The sequence below is a fragment of the Symphalangus syndactylus genome, chromosome 17 (assembly GCF_028878055.3).
Source record: "Symphalangus syndactylus isolate Jambi chromosome 17, NHGRI_mSymSyn1-v2.1_pri, whole genome shotgun sequence".
NCBI classification, from domain to species: Eukaryota; Metazoa; Chordata; class Mammalia; order Primates; family Hylobatidae; genus Symphalangus; species Symphalangus syndactylus.
In genome coordinates, this window is record NC_072439.2 from 30,806,821 (window position 1) to 30,821,719 (window position 14,899).

Here is a 14,899-nt window from a genome sequence, read left to right on the forward strand (position 1 = left end):
GGACCAAGGTGTATATACTAATTTTTTCCTCCAAGGTCTTAGTTTTCATTTTACTTTGAAATGTCACTGTGACTACTTTTATTATTACTATTACCAGGAATCTATGATTGCCATCGAGGTCTATTAGAAGGTCATCCCCCATCCCCCACCCTGCCCAGCTTTATCCAGTGCACGAAGGCTATTTGTAACTCAATATACACTTTTCCAAAACCACGAGTTTTACGTTTTATTATTGTTTTTACTTTTGAAGCCGATGTATGGGGGAAAACCCACCAGCATTAACGTTAAAAGAGCTGTTTTCATTGAAACCACTCTTTCATCTGTGGATGGTAGGATAATTTATCAGTGTCTTTAATTTGGAATTGAAAGGTTTCCTGAAAACACTGCTAATTAAACTTTACTTCCCTGAAGTTCTCCTAAATACCTCCAACTCCGAGAACTAGCCCAGTATTTGCTCACTCCCTTTCGCCTTTCAACTCCATTTGATATATGTTTCCCACGACGTAGTGGAGACTTCTGGCTGGAGAGGCTGGAAAATATAACTCTGAATTTCCTACAATCTCAGCTCCACTTTCTCCCGCGCGTAGGCCCCCGGCTGGAGCGGTGTTATTGTCACGTGGCCACGGGGACGCCCGCAGCCGGGCCGGCCAATGGGCGCGCGTCGGCCTCTCCACGCCCCGCCTTGCTACTCCGCCGCGCGGGGACTCGGCGCAGCGCCGCGGGGTGGAGGCGAAAAAGTTTCTTTTGCCGACAAGAAGGGGCTTCGGCTAGCAGACGCTGCTCAAGCTGCAACTCTGTTGCAGTTGGCAGTTCTTTTCAGTTTCCCTCCTGCTGTTTGGGGACATGAAAGGGCTTCGCCGCCAGGAGTAAAAGAAGGAATTGACCGGGCAGCGCGAGGGAGGAGCGCGCACGCGACCGGGAGGACGGGCGTGCACCCTCGGCTGGAAGTTTGTGCCGGGCCCGAGCGCGCGCCGGCTGGGAGCATCGGGCAGAGACCGAGGCCGCTGGACCGCGATGAGCGCGCCGAGCCTCCGTGCGCGCGCGGCGGCGCTGGGGCTGCTGCTGTGCGCGGTGCTGGGGCGCGCTGGCCGGTCCGACAACGGCGGTCGCGGGGCACTCGGGCAGCCCTCTGGGGTAGCCGCCGAGCGCCCGTGCCCCACTGCCTGCCGCTGCCTCGGGGACCTGCTGGACTGCAGTCGTCAGCGGCTAGCGCGTCTTCCCCAGCCGCTCCCGTCCTGGGTCGCTCGGCTGTAAGTATTCTTCCCGCGGGGGGTGGGGGCCGGGCCGCTGGAGATTCGGGAAAACAGGAGCTGGCTAGGGCCTGGTTGCTTGGGGTTCGGCGTGCATTGCCTTTTGTTCCGCATAGCTCCGGTCCAGGCCGCGATCGGCCCTCCGTGGACCTGGAAAAAGAACTGTCCGGACCTCAGTTTCCCTCCCACGTGCTTTGCGGGCGGCGCAGGTGGGCTCTTGGCGCGTCCTAGCTGGCTGCAGGTAGGCCAGGGGTGGGGGCCAGTGACGACGCCAGAGGTCGGGGATGAAGTCCTGCGCCCTAAGCTAGCCAAGGGGTTCAAATGCGCGCTCCTGCCAGGCCCAGGGGAGATAAGCGGCAACCTGCGCAATCAGGAGTTTGCAGTTCTCCCTGAGTTATGAGTCTGGTTCAGTTTTAGTTTCTAGCTACGTCAGACTCCCTTTCCTGTTCCCACCCAGTAACTGAAGTCAGGCTTTTCACTTAGGAAGCCCCCTCAACAGAATTCGGTCACTATCCAGGTTATGGTGGACGACAATACTTTTGTTGTTCTCCCTCTGCTTGCTTTCACATTAGCAGACCGTAAGTTCCCACTCCTCAACCAGATTGTAAAGACTGGTCAGTAGCTATGGAAAGGGAGGAACTCGATTATCCAGAATCAAGGGCGTGATTTCTGTAGCTCCTCAGAACGCCCAGACGGTTTAGGGGAGAGCGCAGGGAGATCTTATGCAAGTTTTTGGATTTTAGCTGCGAAGTCTGAAAACCTGAAATCACTGTCAACTGCGTGAAGAACAAGGAAAAAATGTAATTTAGTTGGAAATGCTGATCTTTTCCAAATGTCATCTCTCTTTTCTTCCTCAGTCCCAGTTTTAAAATTGGAGTGCTGTAAAAAGTAAACAATCAGAACTTGTATTTTTTAAAGTAGTTGTTCTGTTTAAAATAAATAAATGTGCACTTCGTACGTAAGCTTACATTTTGACTTAGCAGAATTGCAATGAAAATTTTAAGTTTTTAAAACAATTCTAGCGAACTATTCCAGTGCCCTAATGTGGTAGGAGGTTTGGTCAGGTGTTCAAGAATTTATATTTTAAAATTATTGTGCTAATCTAAATAACTTTTGTGAATGTAGAATTGTTGGCCATCAGAAAGTATATTCCTTGTGTTTTTAATAAGCCTTAGGTTAATAAAGTAGAATTAGTATTGGATTGATATTTAATTTCTTTTCTTGGGACGTTTTATTTAGTAGTTTTTATTACAATTGGAAGAGGAGATAAGGTCTTTAACCGAAAGCAGGGAGACTTTCAATTAGTTGTGGCTAATTCTGTTCAATTGCCTCTTGTGGAGGTCATGCTGCCTTATTCATGAGTGAATGGCTTTATTGACAGCATATGGAACTGAACATGTAAATGACTGGAGGTGAACACTTAGGAATAATAGAGGGATGAGAAAGAGAAAATGAATACAGTGCTTCCTGGAGTGTATTTAGATATGCTTAGATTATTCACGGCATCTAACTTGTATTTGATAGTTTTTCAATGTCAAGTTGTCTATTGTGATCATGCTAGTGTGCAGTACTTTTTTTTTTCTGTGCATTTAGATGTTTAGAAAAAAAATCTGTGTTGCCCTTGATTAGAAATTGAGTTGAACCAAAAGGGATTCGATACCTATTTAAACATTGTCTTAAAAGTAGCTGACCTAATTAGGATTTTGTTTTGCAGATAATTTGGTGGCACACTAAAAACAAATTAGAGTTTATTTGGTTAGCACAGTCTTTAATTACATTTCCGCCAGCAGTAAATTGTCTCAATACTAGCCCACATTCCTTAAATGTATGTGAAAATAAGTTCCACTTGTATAAATAAGCACTCAGTCTGTTGTCAGGAACCCTGCTGTGATCACTCATTGGACAGCTCTGTCATTCTTGTACTTCTGTGACTTTTAACCATCTTTGTAGATGTCACCAAACCATGTGGTCTGGATTCTTTATTGTAAATATTTCTTTTGTTTGTACCTAAAGCACTAGAGGTCTCCTCTTTCCACTTTTGAAAGGAGCAGAAAAACACGTGGAATTGAGTTGTACTTTCTCTGTTATTTGGTATTTTAGAATAGGTGGTCTAGAAAGCTACTAAAGTTTTTCATAATTAGAAAAATCGTCTTAAGGAGATGATTTCCGAGTTCAGATATAAATAGAAAAATGCATGCTTTTGTTCCCCATCTCTTACCTTCCCTTTGCTTGGGTAATAATCAAAATAGTAGAAGTTTGTCTTTGGACTGGCTTATGAAAGTACTTTTCAGAAAAAGTTCAGTGTCTATCTTTTGTTTTATTTGTTGAATTTGCTAGTTTACGAAAAATCTCTACGTGTGTATGTATTTTTTCCACTTTATTTGGTTGTGATTTATTACTATAGGAGTCCCATGTGTGAAAAGTTGAATAGTTTGAGCTGTAAAATAATAATACTGTATCAGTACTCCTTTTAGAAAATAACCTCTAATGCTTTAATGAAAGTGGCTCTTAAAAGAGTAACTGAGCGAGACTTTGTCTAAAAAAAAAAAACAACCCAGTAACTACGCCAAGCCTCGCTCACAACTGCCATTAAAGGCAAGCTAGAGTTTATGTCGAGAGTTTGCGCTTAAACAGTTCTCAACCTAAAGAGGAATGCTTGTTAGAATGTTATTTAGCCCAGAGACGGAAAAGTTGCTAAATTGCCAATGAGAACTTCCAATATTATTAAATTCTCACTAGCATTTCAGAATTATTTGTCTTATGTAGAAATGTTTGAGTTCTCAACAGGACCCAGGCGAAAGTCCCAAAGGTAGTTTCTGCTGGTGTGACTTCTTTAGTGTTGACCTGTTATAAATCTTCTGGTCCGGACCAGAGTTGGGGGTGGGGTGGGGGTAATAGTCCTTATGGTTTTCACAGCTGTTTTTCTATATTTTCCAGACTAAAACTTGAATATAGCAGGCTGATTTATGAGTCACTTTGGATCAGTGTCTTAAAACAGCTATAGCCTGGCTTTTTGTTTTTCAGCTTTCCAGATTTGTGCTGAATTAGCAGCTCTGCAGGCCCCAGTGGGATTGATTAAGAAGCTGTGCTGGATTTGCATTTAAAATTTGACTTGGAAGTCAGATTTCCAAATGCTAAAAGGAAGAAAATGATAGCTGGAACCAAATGTTGCAAATTGATTATTTTCATATATATTGATTCATTTGCTAATATTCAGGAAGAGAAGTCTGTCTAACCACGTAGAAAGAGTTTGATTTTCAAGTTTTGGCCAACCGAGCTCTGGGTACATGGTTAACACTGTACCTTACTACCTTTCCCATTCATTAACCCCACTACAAAAAGTTTTTGTAAAAGTTTTGTGGGGAAGATGTTATTAATGGAACTCTAAACATGAAGAATCTGCCTTTCTTATTGAATGTTTTGTGATCTGGGTTTAAGAAAACATCGACATTGTACAACTTGAATCTGTTTTTAATGGTTTAGCCATAAAAACAATGTAAGGAAGATTTAGGAAAATGTGACATCCCTTAACTGGAAAGTAATCATTTCTCAAATGTAAACTATATTAAATCTAAATTTAGGTACACTAAAAGTTTCATAGCTGTAAGTATTTAGCAGTAAATGTCATTTAAGGGGCGGTTTTTTTTCCTCCTACATATAATGTAGTTTTAATAGTACACAAAACTCAGGAATGGAAGTGTGTTGCAATAACTGAAATATTCGAAGTTGCCAGCTCCTTTTTCTGGATCAGAAATGAGGGGTCCCCAGCATGTGCACTGGTCTCTGAAGGCAGTTTCTTATTTTTTACAGGTCTTTTGTAGGAGGAATCTTATCCCATTACTAGTTGAAGACAAGTTAAGCACTCCATCTCATTTCTCTCACAGGATTGCCCTGTGAAATAATCCTTAAAATGAAGTTAGTGCTCAGTTTTAGGTTTTTTAAATTTTTAATTAAAAAGAAAATCACCTGTGTTAAATATTAATGCCAGATTGCTTCCCCTTTCTTTTTAAGACCTGAAACAATAGGGGATGCAGTTTTATGCTGGCTCAATGCTCTTTAGTTAAGTGGGTCCAAATGAGACTTTCTGTTGACTCAGGCTACCTCCCAGGTGAAAGACTCTTTTCCTTGGTTGTTTTTTAAACCATGTGGGAAATCTGTGACTGTCTGGGGTGCTAAAAGCACACAGGTTTTGTTTGAATCCTAACGTGAGTTGTTGGGCTCACGGTTTCCTTGATGAACTCCAGATGGACTTGAGCTGGGTTGTGAGGGAAAGTGTCTGGCTCCAGCCAGCATGGTGAGCATGCACAGCAGTGGTTGTAATTGCAGGATTTTTATAGTTTAAAGACTGTGCCAGATTTTTTTCATGTTATAACTCTACCAGAACAAATCTACTCATGTCTGTCACTGTCTGGTAGGTCTTTGGGCAAACATATTTCAAATAAAACCTTGCAGATTTTTTTTTTTTTTAGGTGAAAAAGAGAATCCAGGTTTATTCTCAAAACAAAAACTCAAAGATTGAAAGGATCTCTGATTTCTAATTGTTAACTAAACACTGAGTAACAGTGTGCTTCTCTGGAGGTGATTTCTCTTTATTTCTTTTTTAGGAGGGATATACTTATGCATATAACAAATAATTCATGCTTTTCTCCAATCAACTTTGATTATTTAAAAATCTCCATTTTAAACACTGAAAAAATTAGTATGGGTTGGATAACCCTTTCAGTGGGAAGCTTCAAGCCGTACTATTTGTTATCCCGGTTTTTCATCACTCTGGAACCATTTCATTTTTATTACACTATTTTGAAGGCACATAGTCAATGTATTAACACATATGGGGAATGTAACCAAGAATATTTGCTGGAATGTGTTCCATATTTTGAATCTTAAATGAGATGACTTTCTAGTCTAGAGTATTGTATATGTATGAGTTTGATATTGTTTTTAATAGTAATGATGTTCTATGGAAATTGTTACTAAGTTAAATTGAGTTATTAAGAGGCACATTTATTTTAATGATTGAAATCTGTTCACAAGTTTTTGTGCAATCTGCTGAACTTTGTTAGATGACAATGTGGTTTAAATTATATATTATCAGATATTGAGATCTGGGGAATTTAAGAAAGCGGAGAGTTCAGATTGTTTTCTACCTTCTCAACACTCACACACAGAATAATACTTGAAATGATTTGGTGCTTTACTGCAGAGAAACAAATATGTATGCAAAGCAATTTCTGTTTTCCTTGACTGCAATAAGAACATTGATGCTTAAATGTATGACAATAAAAAGATTTCTATAGAGGCTTTAGTTTCAGCAACCTGCCTAATTAGCTCCTTTTCATAAACCATGACGTCATCATATCAGGTTGGGAGTGGGGAGATGGGAGGGTGAAGCAGACCTGCCAGTTCACAAAAGATCTGTTCACCATGTGCCAAAAACATCTCTTAAAATGTTTGTAGGCTTAAAGTATTTGAATCTGCCAGTCTCCTTAAACTAATTTTGTCCTTGGAGCTTGTATTTTTGAGTTTGGCATTTTGGTTGCCATCTAGTTTGTGGACAGAATATACCAGTTATTTCTCCTGCTCCCACTAGTGTTCACAGAGATACTTCATAAGCCCAGTTAGCACTATTAGTGATTTTTAGAAATGACTTATAATTTTATTTTTGTTTTCTTATAGGGACTTAAGTCACAACAGATTATCTTTCATCAAGGCAAGTTCCATGAGCCATCTTCAAAGCCTTCGAGAAGTGTGAGTCTTCGTTATTTTGTTTTTAAGGTTTGAGTAAAATACATTACCCCTTATACTATTTAACTGTAAGGAATACTTGGATTATAGGAAGTTATTCAAAACTTTTAACTCGTGAGGTATCTTGAAATAATATGTAAAGTTTTCACCTCTGTGAATGACAGATTACCTAATCAGCTTTTCTTTTTCTTTTCTTTTTTTTTTTTTGGCATTTGCAGGAAACTGAACAACAATGAATTGGAGACCATTCCAAATCTGGGACCAGTCTCAGCAAATGTTACACTTCTCTCCTTGTAAGTGAATATCAGCAGAATTCCTCATGTATGTTTGCAGGAACCTTGAGTGGGAGTTCCATAGGGAATAGCATAGAGATCTTAGAAGAAAAAATGGAATATTTTCTTCAGGGCATAGTAAAGATACGCTCTTTAAATTGATTAACTTGTTTTCTAGCCTCTAACTCTGTCACCGCTAAATTTCATGTATTCTTATAACAACACACTTTTTACACTTTGCTGTTGTTGCCGAACTGGTCTTCAAGATTCAAAGAGGCCAGCTTTACACCACAGAAATGTGTATTTTATCATATTCTGTAGACTAGGACTTTAATTCTGGTATTGCTCACTGGTTGGCATGGGGATCTGTGGGTTACGTATTACGTAGTTCCTAGTGGAGAATGATCAGAGTTGCTTTGTGAGGAGAAATTGGAGTTGAGAATAAGCCATTGGAGTATCCTCTTTTAAGTGTGGTACCTGCAGTGGAAATCAGAGTTCAGAGACATCAGCTCGAAAAAAGTAAATATGTGACTGAAGACAGAAATAATTTTGCAGGTTGTTTTGCAAATGTGAGTTTTCAGATACCATTAAGGTTGTACCAAGTTTTCTGTATTTTTAGTGTAGGTAATGTATATCCATGCACTGACGTAGGTTTTGGAATAATTTTGACTTTCAGCATTTAAAGGTAGCATTTAGAATGCCTGTGGTTTAATTTCTAAAATCTAATTAGCTTACCACCTTAATCTTAAACAATTTAAAAATATATTTAAGCTACTGATGTTAAAAAATGTTTTTCTTTAAGCAACTTAAGGAAAAAACCACCATTGTTAGTTGCTTCTGAGAGAGGTGTTGGGAGGGTTGACATTAGACAGTAAATTTCAGGAAAGCTGTTCAATTAATAGAGTGATCACTACCCAATTGCTTACATCTGGTGATTTATAGAGGTTTGTTTTTACTGAGGGCCCACGTCAGCTAAGTCACGGGTGCAGCCGCTGTGTCTGCTTTCCTCTGTTTGAATAAGAGCTAAGTGACATTTGATACTGATGTGGTTTTTCCAAAGATCAGAAACAGAAAGGAATGAAAGAAAAAGCAGTTGGTATTTGACAAATAAACACTGTATTTAAAAAACATTTTTATGCTAGCATAAATACCTTTTTTCTTTGTCTTTTACAATTGCTTAAAATTTTAGAATCTAAATGGAGTGCTGGTTTTGGTATCATAAACATCTGCAGCTATTCTTGTTTGACCAAGGTGGCCTTTTTAAATTCCACTTTGCTCTTGCTGTCCTCACACTGCATATTGGCAGATTCCGTCAGTATGTTTAAGAGAGCTTGAGGGTCATGGCATACTTCATGGCTGAGAGGATCTGCAGTGCAGTTTTGTAATCTGGACTGGGTGGGGAAAGCAGTCTACTCTTTGGCATGGTATAGCGTTGAGAGCATTAAGAACTTGTGAGGAAGTTAGAAAATTATAAGTAACCTAGTGTTTGACACTTTTTTTTTTTTTTTTGGAGACAGAGTCTTGCTCTGTTGCCCAGGCTGGAGTGCAGTGGCACGATGTCGGCTCACTGCAAGCTCCGCCTCCCGGGTTCACACCATTCTCCTGCCTCAGCCTCCCAAGTAGCTGGGACTGCAGGCATCCGCCACTACGCCCGGCTAGTTTTTTGTATTTTTAGTAGAGACGGGGTTTCACCGTGTTAGCCAGGGTGATCTCGATCTCCTGACCTCGTAATCCTCCCGCCTCCACCTCCCAAAATGTTGGGATTACAGGTGTGAGCCACTGCGCCCAGCCCCTAGTGTTTTACACTTTAACGTTATAACTTACAATTAGAAAGCTACAATGATCTCTCAAAAGTTAGAAATTTGTGCTCCTTTAAAATTTGTCCTCTTTCCATATTGTTTTTGTGTTTCACTTTAGCAAGTGCTGGGTGTGAAATCACCCTGAATAATTTCACTTTCTTTCTCCTTAATGTGTTACAATACCTCTGGCCAGTGATTGTTTTGTTCATCTCACATAATGATACATCCAGTGTGTTACCTAGATTACATGGACTCTGGGAAGAGTAATTTATATCATGGGCCTGATAATTCAATGTGGAGAGTAAAAACTTCTTTTTATACCTATGAAATATCTTGAAAAATTTACCTCTCTGGTTGTTTTCATCTACGAATGTTTTGTTTCCTCCTGCAGGCTTGATTGGATATTGTAATATACAATCATTGTTTCTCAAGCACTTTTAATTTCTGTGTTGTGTAGAGTAAAACATTTTCTTTTATATAGAAACACGTGAAAATAAAGCTAAAAATGAGTTCTAAAATACTTTTCCGAGATTAAAAAAAAAAATCTGTTAAGTTATATAACATGACACAGATTGAAAACTTGCTGTAGCACCACAATTAAATCTCATATCTTTCAAAGTAGTTTTTAGAATGATTTGACTTTCATATTAAGAGTTTTTTGTGGTGGTTTTTTGTTTGTATCTTTTACATTTTGCAGAGGAAAACATTTTTATGAGTTATTTGCACAGGTTAAATAGTTTGAAAGCTGGTATGTAAAGAAAATGGGTAATTAGTTGAAGTCTTAACCGTAGGATTTAATAATTACTGCTCCATACTCTTTCTACTCTGTGCCATGAAGACCCCTCCCAGCTGGAGGGGCTGCATGCAGAGAAGACTGTCCTGGTGAGACTTTTGTCTTCTCATAGCTATAGGAGCCAGGAGCTGATAATTAGATCAAAGGGTACCCCATGTCCAGAGACGAATTCAGTTAGGGACCTATTCTCATAATATCCGGGAATCTGGGATGATGGGAATCTGGGATGATAGGAATCTGGGATAATCTTCCCACTAACAAAGCTCATCTCCAACCTTTTTAGGAATCTTTTAGCATGTACAAGGCCTGAATCGACATGCTTTCCTTTGAATCCCACGCAGAGCTAGCTCAGAAGTCAACCAGTGTGCTAGGTGCAAGGCATGATTGATATGTTTTTTTAATTTTTCTCTCACAATATCCTAGCTATTGCAGGATGACATATTTTAAAAGAAGTGGAATAGTCTTTGGAATGAACATACCTTACAGTAAAACTCTATTGACCTGGCTTACATAAGGGAGTTGATTTTTCTGAATGTACGAACTCTGGTTTTGCGTGGTGTGGAATGACCTGCTCGAGCATTGGACATGATTGAAACCTGTGCCTTGTTTTAGGGAAGTTTGAATCTGTGAGTTCTACAGCATTGTAGTTGAACAAAAGAGCCTTGTTGGTTATTAAATAGAGCTAGTTGGGTCTTAGTCTTGATGGTAATGGTTTATATAGTGTTACCCAGAATGCAGATGCTTGCCTGGTGTCCTGGAGTTGAAGAGTGTTAGGTCAGTGACTGTCAAAGAGGCACCTAGGGTACTTGTTTTTTTTTTTTTTTTTTTTTTTTTTTTTGAGACGGAGTCTGGCTGTATCGCCCAGGCTGGAGTGCAGTGGCACAATCTCAGCTCACTGCAAGCTCCGCCACCCGGGTTCATGCCATTCTCTTGCCTCAGCCTCCCCAGCAGCTGGGACTACAGGCACATGCCGCCACGCCCAGTTAATTTTTGTATTTTTGGTAGAGACGGGGTTTCACCGTGTTAGCCAGGATGGTCTCGATCTCCTGACCTCGTGGTCTGCCCGCCTCAGCCTCCCAGAGTGCTGGGATTAAAGGCGTGAGCCACCGCGCCCTGCCAGACACTATCCCTAGAGATTCTAAATTAGTAGATTTGGGTGGGGCCCAGGAGTATCCGTTGTAACATATGCAATATTCTAATCAGATATTGCATAAATATTTCTAGAATTACTGATAAAGGTCATATCATAATCAGGTAAGCCTTTTCTCTTTATTTCTTATCTCAGAAGTAAAGCATTTCTTAGTCCATCATTGTCTTTATAGCCTGTCATCTTCCCAGAGGTGACATTGTCATCATTCCAGAGAGGTTATTATGTATATTGATTACCTTTGCTGGTAGGACACCAAAACGTGTACTCTACCAATGGAAAGCCATTGAAGAGATGTAAAGCAGAATGACATGATCAGGTCTGCTATTTGAAAATGTCATACTGTCTTTAGTGTGGCAAATGACCTGGAGGTGGCAGGAGGATGGTTTAAAGGGGCAGATAATTAAACCACATGATAGTTGAGAAGCCATGGTGGCCTGTTCTCCAGTGAAGTCACGTCAGTAGAACAGTGATTAAAAGTAAAGCTCAAGTCAGGTGGCCTGGAATTAACTTCTGGCTCCACCCTTTGCCAGGTTTGTAACCTTGGGCAAGTTACTGACTGACTGTGTTTCGTCATCTCTAAAATGAGAATAATGCTGGTGTCTATTTCATAGAGTTATTGTGAAGATACGGGGAATACAGGTAAAGCTGTCTTGCATGTACTGAGTGCTCCGTGAATGTGAGCTGTGATAAGGATGACAGTTCATTCAACTACAATGTATTGAGTGTCTACTATGTACCAAGCCCTCCTTTAAGTGCTAGGACACCCAGGGAAAAGCATACAAACTCCCTCTTGTCCCGACGCCTGAGGCTTCCATTCTAGTGAGGAGAGAAAAATAAACGAAAAAAAGAAAACATAACATCAATTCATGATCAATGCTATGAAGGAAAAGAAAGGAGAATGAAAGGATTAGAGAGCTCTGGCAATTGTTCTTTAATGTAGTCAGGAAAGGCACATATTTACCAAATCCTACTATGTTCTGGGTACTGTTTTAAGGTTAGGATTCAGAAAGCAAGACAGGAATCCCTGCCCTCTATAGCTGACCTGCTCATGGAAGGAGAAACACAAAAAAATAAATAAGAGATGTGATCAGAAGGGGATTAAGTGCTGGAGAGAAGCAGCAGGAAGAGGTGTCGGAAGCATGTGGCCCAAGAGGGGTTTTACAGTTTTAAATGGGGATGTAGAGAAAGGCTTGCCAGGAGGAAGATACTTGAATCAGGATCTGAAAGTGAGAGAGGGAGTTGTGTGTGTTTCTGGGGACATTTAGTCATCTCTGCTGAGCCTGCCCTGCCACATTCGGGCCCATCTTACCTTGTATATCCAACTTACGCAGTAATTAAATAATTTTGTTTATATTTTTCTCCTCTGCTGTATTTTGAGGCCTCTGTAGCTAACTCTTCATTTCCCCAGCACTTAATGCAGGTATATGGCATAAGTTAGTGCTTAATTAATGTATGAATTACATTATCTATGAATGTATGAATTAAAGAATATTCGTGGAATAACCACATGCTGCTGCACTTAGCGTAATTCAGACAGATCTCCATCTGTACACTTAGTTTAAACCAGTGGCTAAAGATTTACAGTGGCAACAGCATACCTATGTTTTACATAACTTGTGTTCAACTATGCACGCTTGAGAAAATAATAATAATTCTGACAATAGCAACAATAATTAAAAGGAAAAAAAGAACAAGAGAAGTAACTTAACACAAGGATTCAGCTGACCACCCTAGCTGTTGAGTGCATGCTCTGGAGTATGTATGAGGTGGGAAATAAAAGCCCCCTTTCCCATATGCCTTTCTAAGCATGAATATCTCAGCCCACTGAGGGTGACTTTGGTGCTCAGGCATACAGCTTTTTCACAGCCCCCGTGCCCTTCACATTTCTGAACTACTTTAACAGACCCTGAACCAAAAATAAAATGCACAACAATGACAAAACCCTCCTCTTTCCAAATTGATCTCTTCCCACACTGAAGGAAAACTGCCCATGTTAGATTCATTGAGGGGGAAGACTGTCAACATAAAGTACCTTGCTGGTGTCATAAGAGATCTTCAAGGGTGTGTTGATGATACATGGTTTTCCACCATCTGCTGGCTTGGGACCTAATGCCGCGAGATGTGGTTCCATCACATGCATCCTTCTGTATTGGAGATGCTTTGGGGGTGCAGGAAAGTAGGACAGTCATGCCCATTGCTATGCTACAGAGATCAATACTGGGTGGTAGGGAGTATTGGCAATTTGTATGTCATTAACTATAGTTATTGTAGAATCCCAAGGATGGCGATTTTTCTTTTCCAGTTTTGAAGCTTTCACAAGCACAGCATGTGTAGTCTCTAATGACATGGTCACACATCTCCTTCCAGGGTCCAACTTTCATCTTAGCGAGCTCTCAGTCCCCTCGTCCCTCTACAGTCTCAGACACACAGAAGGTGCTCACTAAGAATCGAGTAGACAAGAGAAATCACAGGCCCTTGTGCAATAGAAGAGAGCCCTGAGCTGGGAATTGGACTCACAGATGCACAGGTTTTCGTCTCGTCTCACACTGCTAACCTGTCTGACCTTAGGCAGACTTAATTAACTTTTCTTTGTTTATCTGTGAAAACAGTCTAAGATGTCTGCCCATCTCTCTCCTGGGGTTCCGGTAAAGGATCAAATGGCATAATGTACATGAAAGAGTTCTGAAAGTGTGAGCACCGGCAGCTGCTGCTTTTGCATTGTGGTGGGCTTGGCAGAGGAGCAGAGACTGGAGGCAGTGGGCCAAAGTGGATTCTTGAATGGGAGGGTCACAGGAGGAATGCAGGATTTAAAAACATTATCCTGGCAGCAAGAGATGAGGGAAGGAAAAACCATTTTGCATTGGGGGTTAATTTTCAGGAAAAATTCTCTCTTCATAGTTCCTAATAATTTTGGTGGGTACTCAATTATAAATAACAACAATATTTGTAGCCTGAGGGCTTGTGTGTCTATAAGGTGAATTTCAAGCTCTTCAGAATGCCCAGCAACAATGCCTACTGTGTGCTAAGTGCTGGGGAACAAGGAAAAATAGGATTTGGCCCCCACTTCCAGGGTGCTCTGAACAAGAGAGAAGACAGACGGTAAAGACATAGCACATGTGGAGTGTGCCTGGGACAGTGGAGGATGCCTGGGCATGTACCAGCACATAGGTTTCAGGATGTGTGGAGCATGAGGGGAAGTGAGGTGGAGAAGGAAGGAAACTTGTGTGAGTTTGTAGGGATCAGCTCAGGAAGCTTCTTCCATGCTTAGGTGGTTTGCACGTTTGGGGAGTCTTCATTGAAGACTTTTTTTTTTTTTCTTAAAGCAGGGGAATAAAATGACTACAGTTAAGCAAAGAATCTACTTTTCTCCTTTTGTTTGATAGTACTAAAGGTCATTCATTTTCATTCATTAAAGTCATTTAATTTTCAAAATCAAGTGGATAAAAACAAATAAATGTGGCTTTGATAATAATTTTGACTTGCCAAATGCCTCTTATCCATTGACCCCTGGAGCTGTTCAGTGTTGTGAGCCTTACTATGTGTTAGGGCCACATCTCTTTTTCTCACAAAGGGAAACTGGCCACAAGGTGGGAGTCATAGGATCGTTGGCTTATGAATGATGAATAGGGTAGAGTTGGCCGTAGTGATCACAAATCAGATCTGCAATATCCTGCTATTTATATACTGAACCCAGCACCATATTAAGTGAGAATTTCATTCATAAGCATGCATTTCTCATTGCATTCCAAAAATCAGACCATTAAAAAAACAAGTTTGGGAAACATCTGAGAAGACTGTTGCTTGAGTACATGGCACAGAGTTTATTTAATTCATCAAACTCAACTTATAACTTTAAAGTGATATTGATATTTTAATATGCTCTGAATTCA

At 40.5% G+C, this 14,899-nt stretch overlaps 1 protein-coding gene across 1 annotated transcript in view; it reads left to right on the forward strand.

The window, feature by feature from the left end:
* The first annotated feature begins 699 nt into the window (after positions 1-699).
* Positions 700-14,899, forward strand: part of LRIG3 (leucine rich repeats and immunoglobulin like domains 3) — a 47,180-nt gene continuing 32,980 nt past the window's right edge. Inside the window, exons 1-3 of the mRNA XM_055249420.2 lie at positions 700-1,250; positions 6,927-6,998; positions 7,214-7,288. Of these exons, the coding sequence (XP_055105395.1) occupies positions 1,015-1,250; positions 6,927-6,998; positions 7,214-7,288 (383 nt within the window). The 5' untranslated portion in view covers positions 700-1,014. The remainder of the gene's footprint in view (positions 1,251-6,926; positions 6,999-7,213; positions 7,289-14,899) is intronic.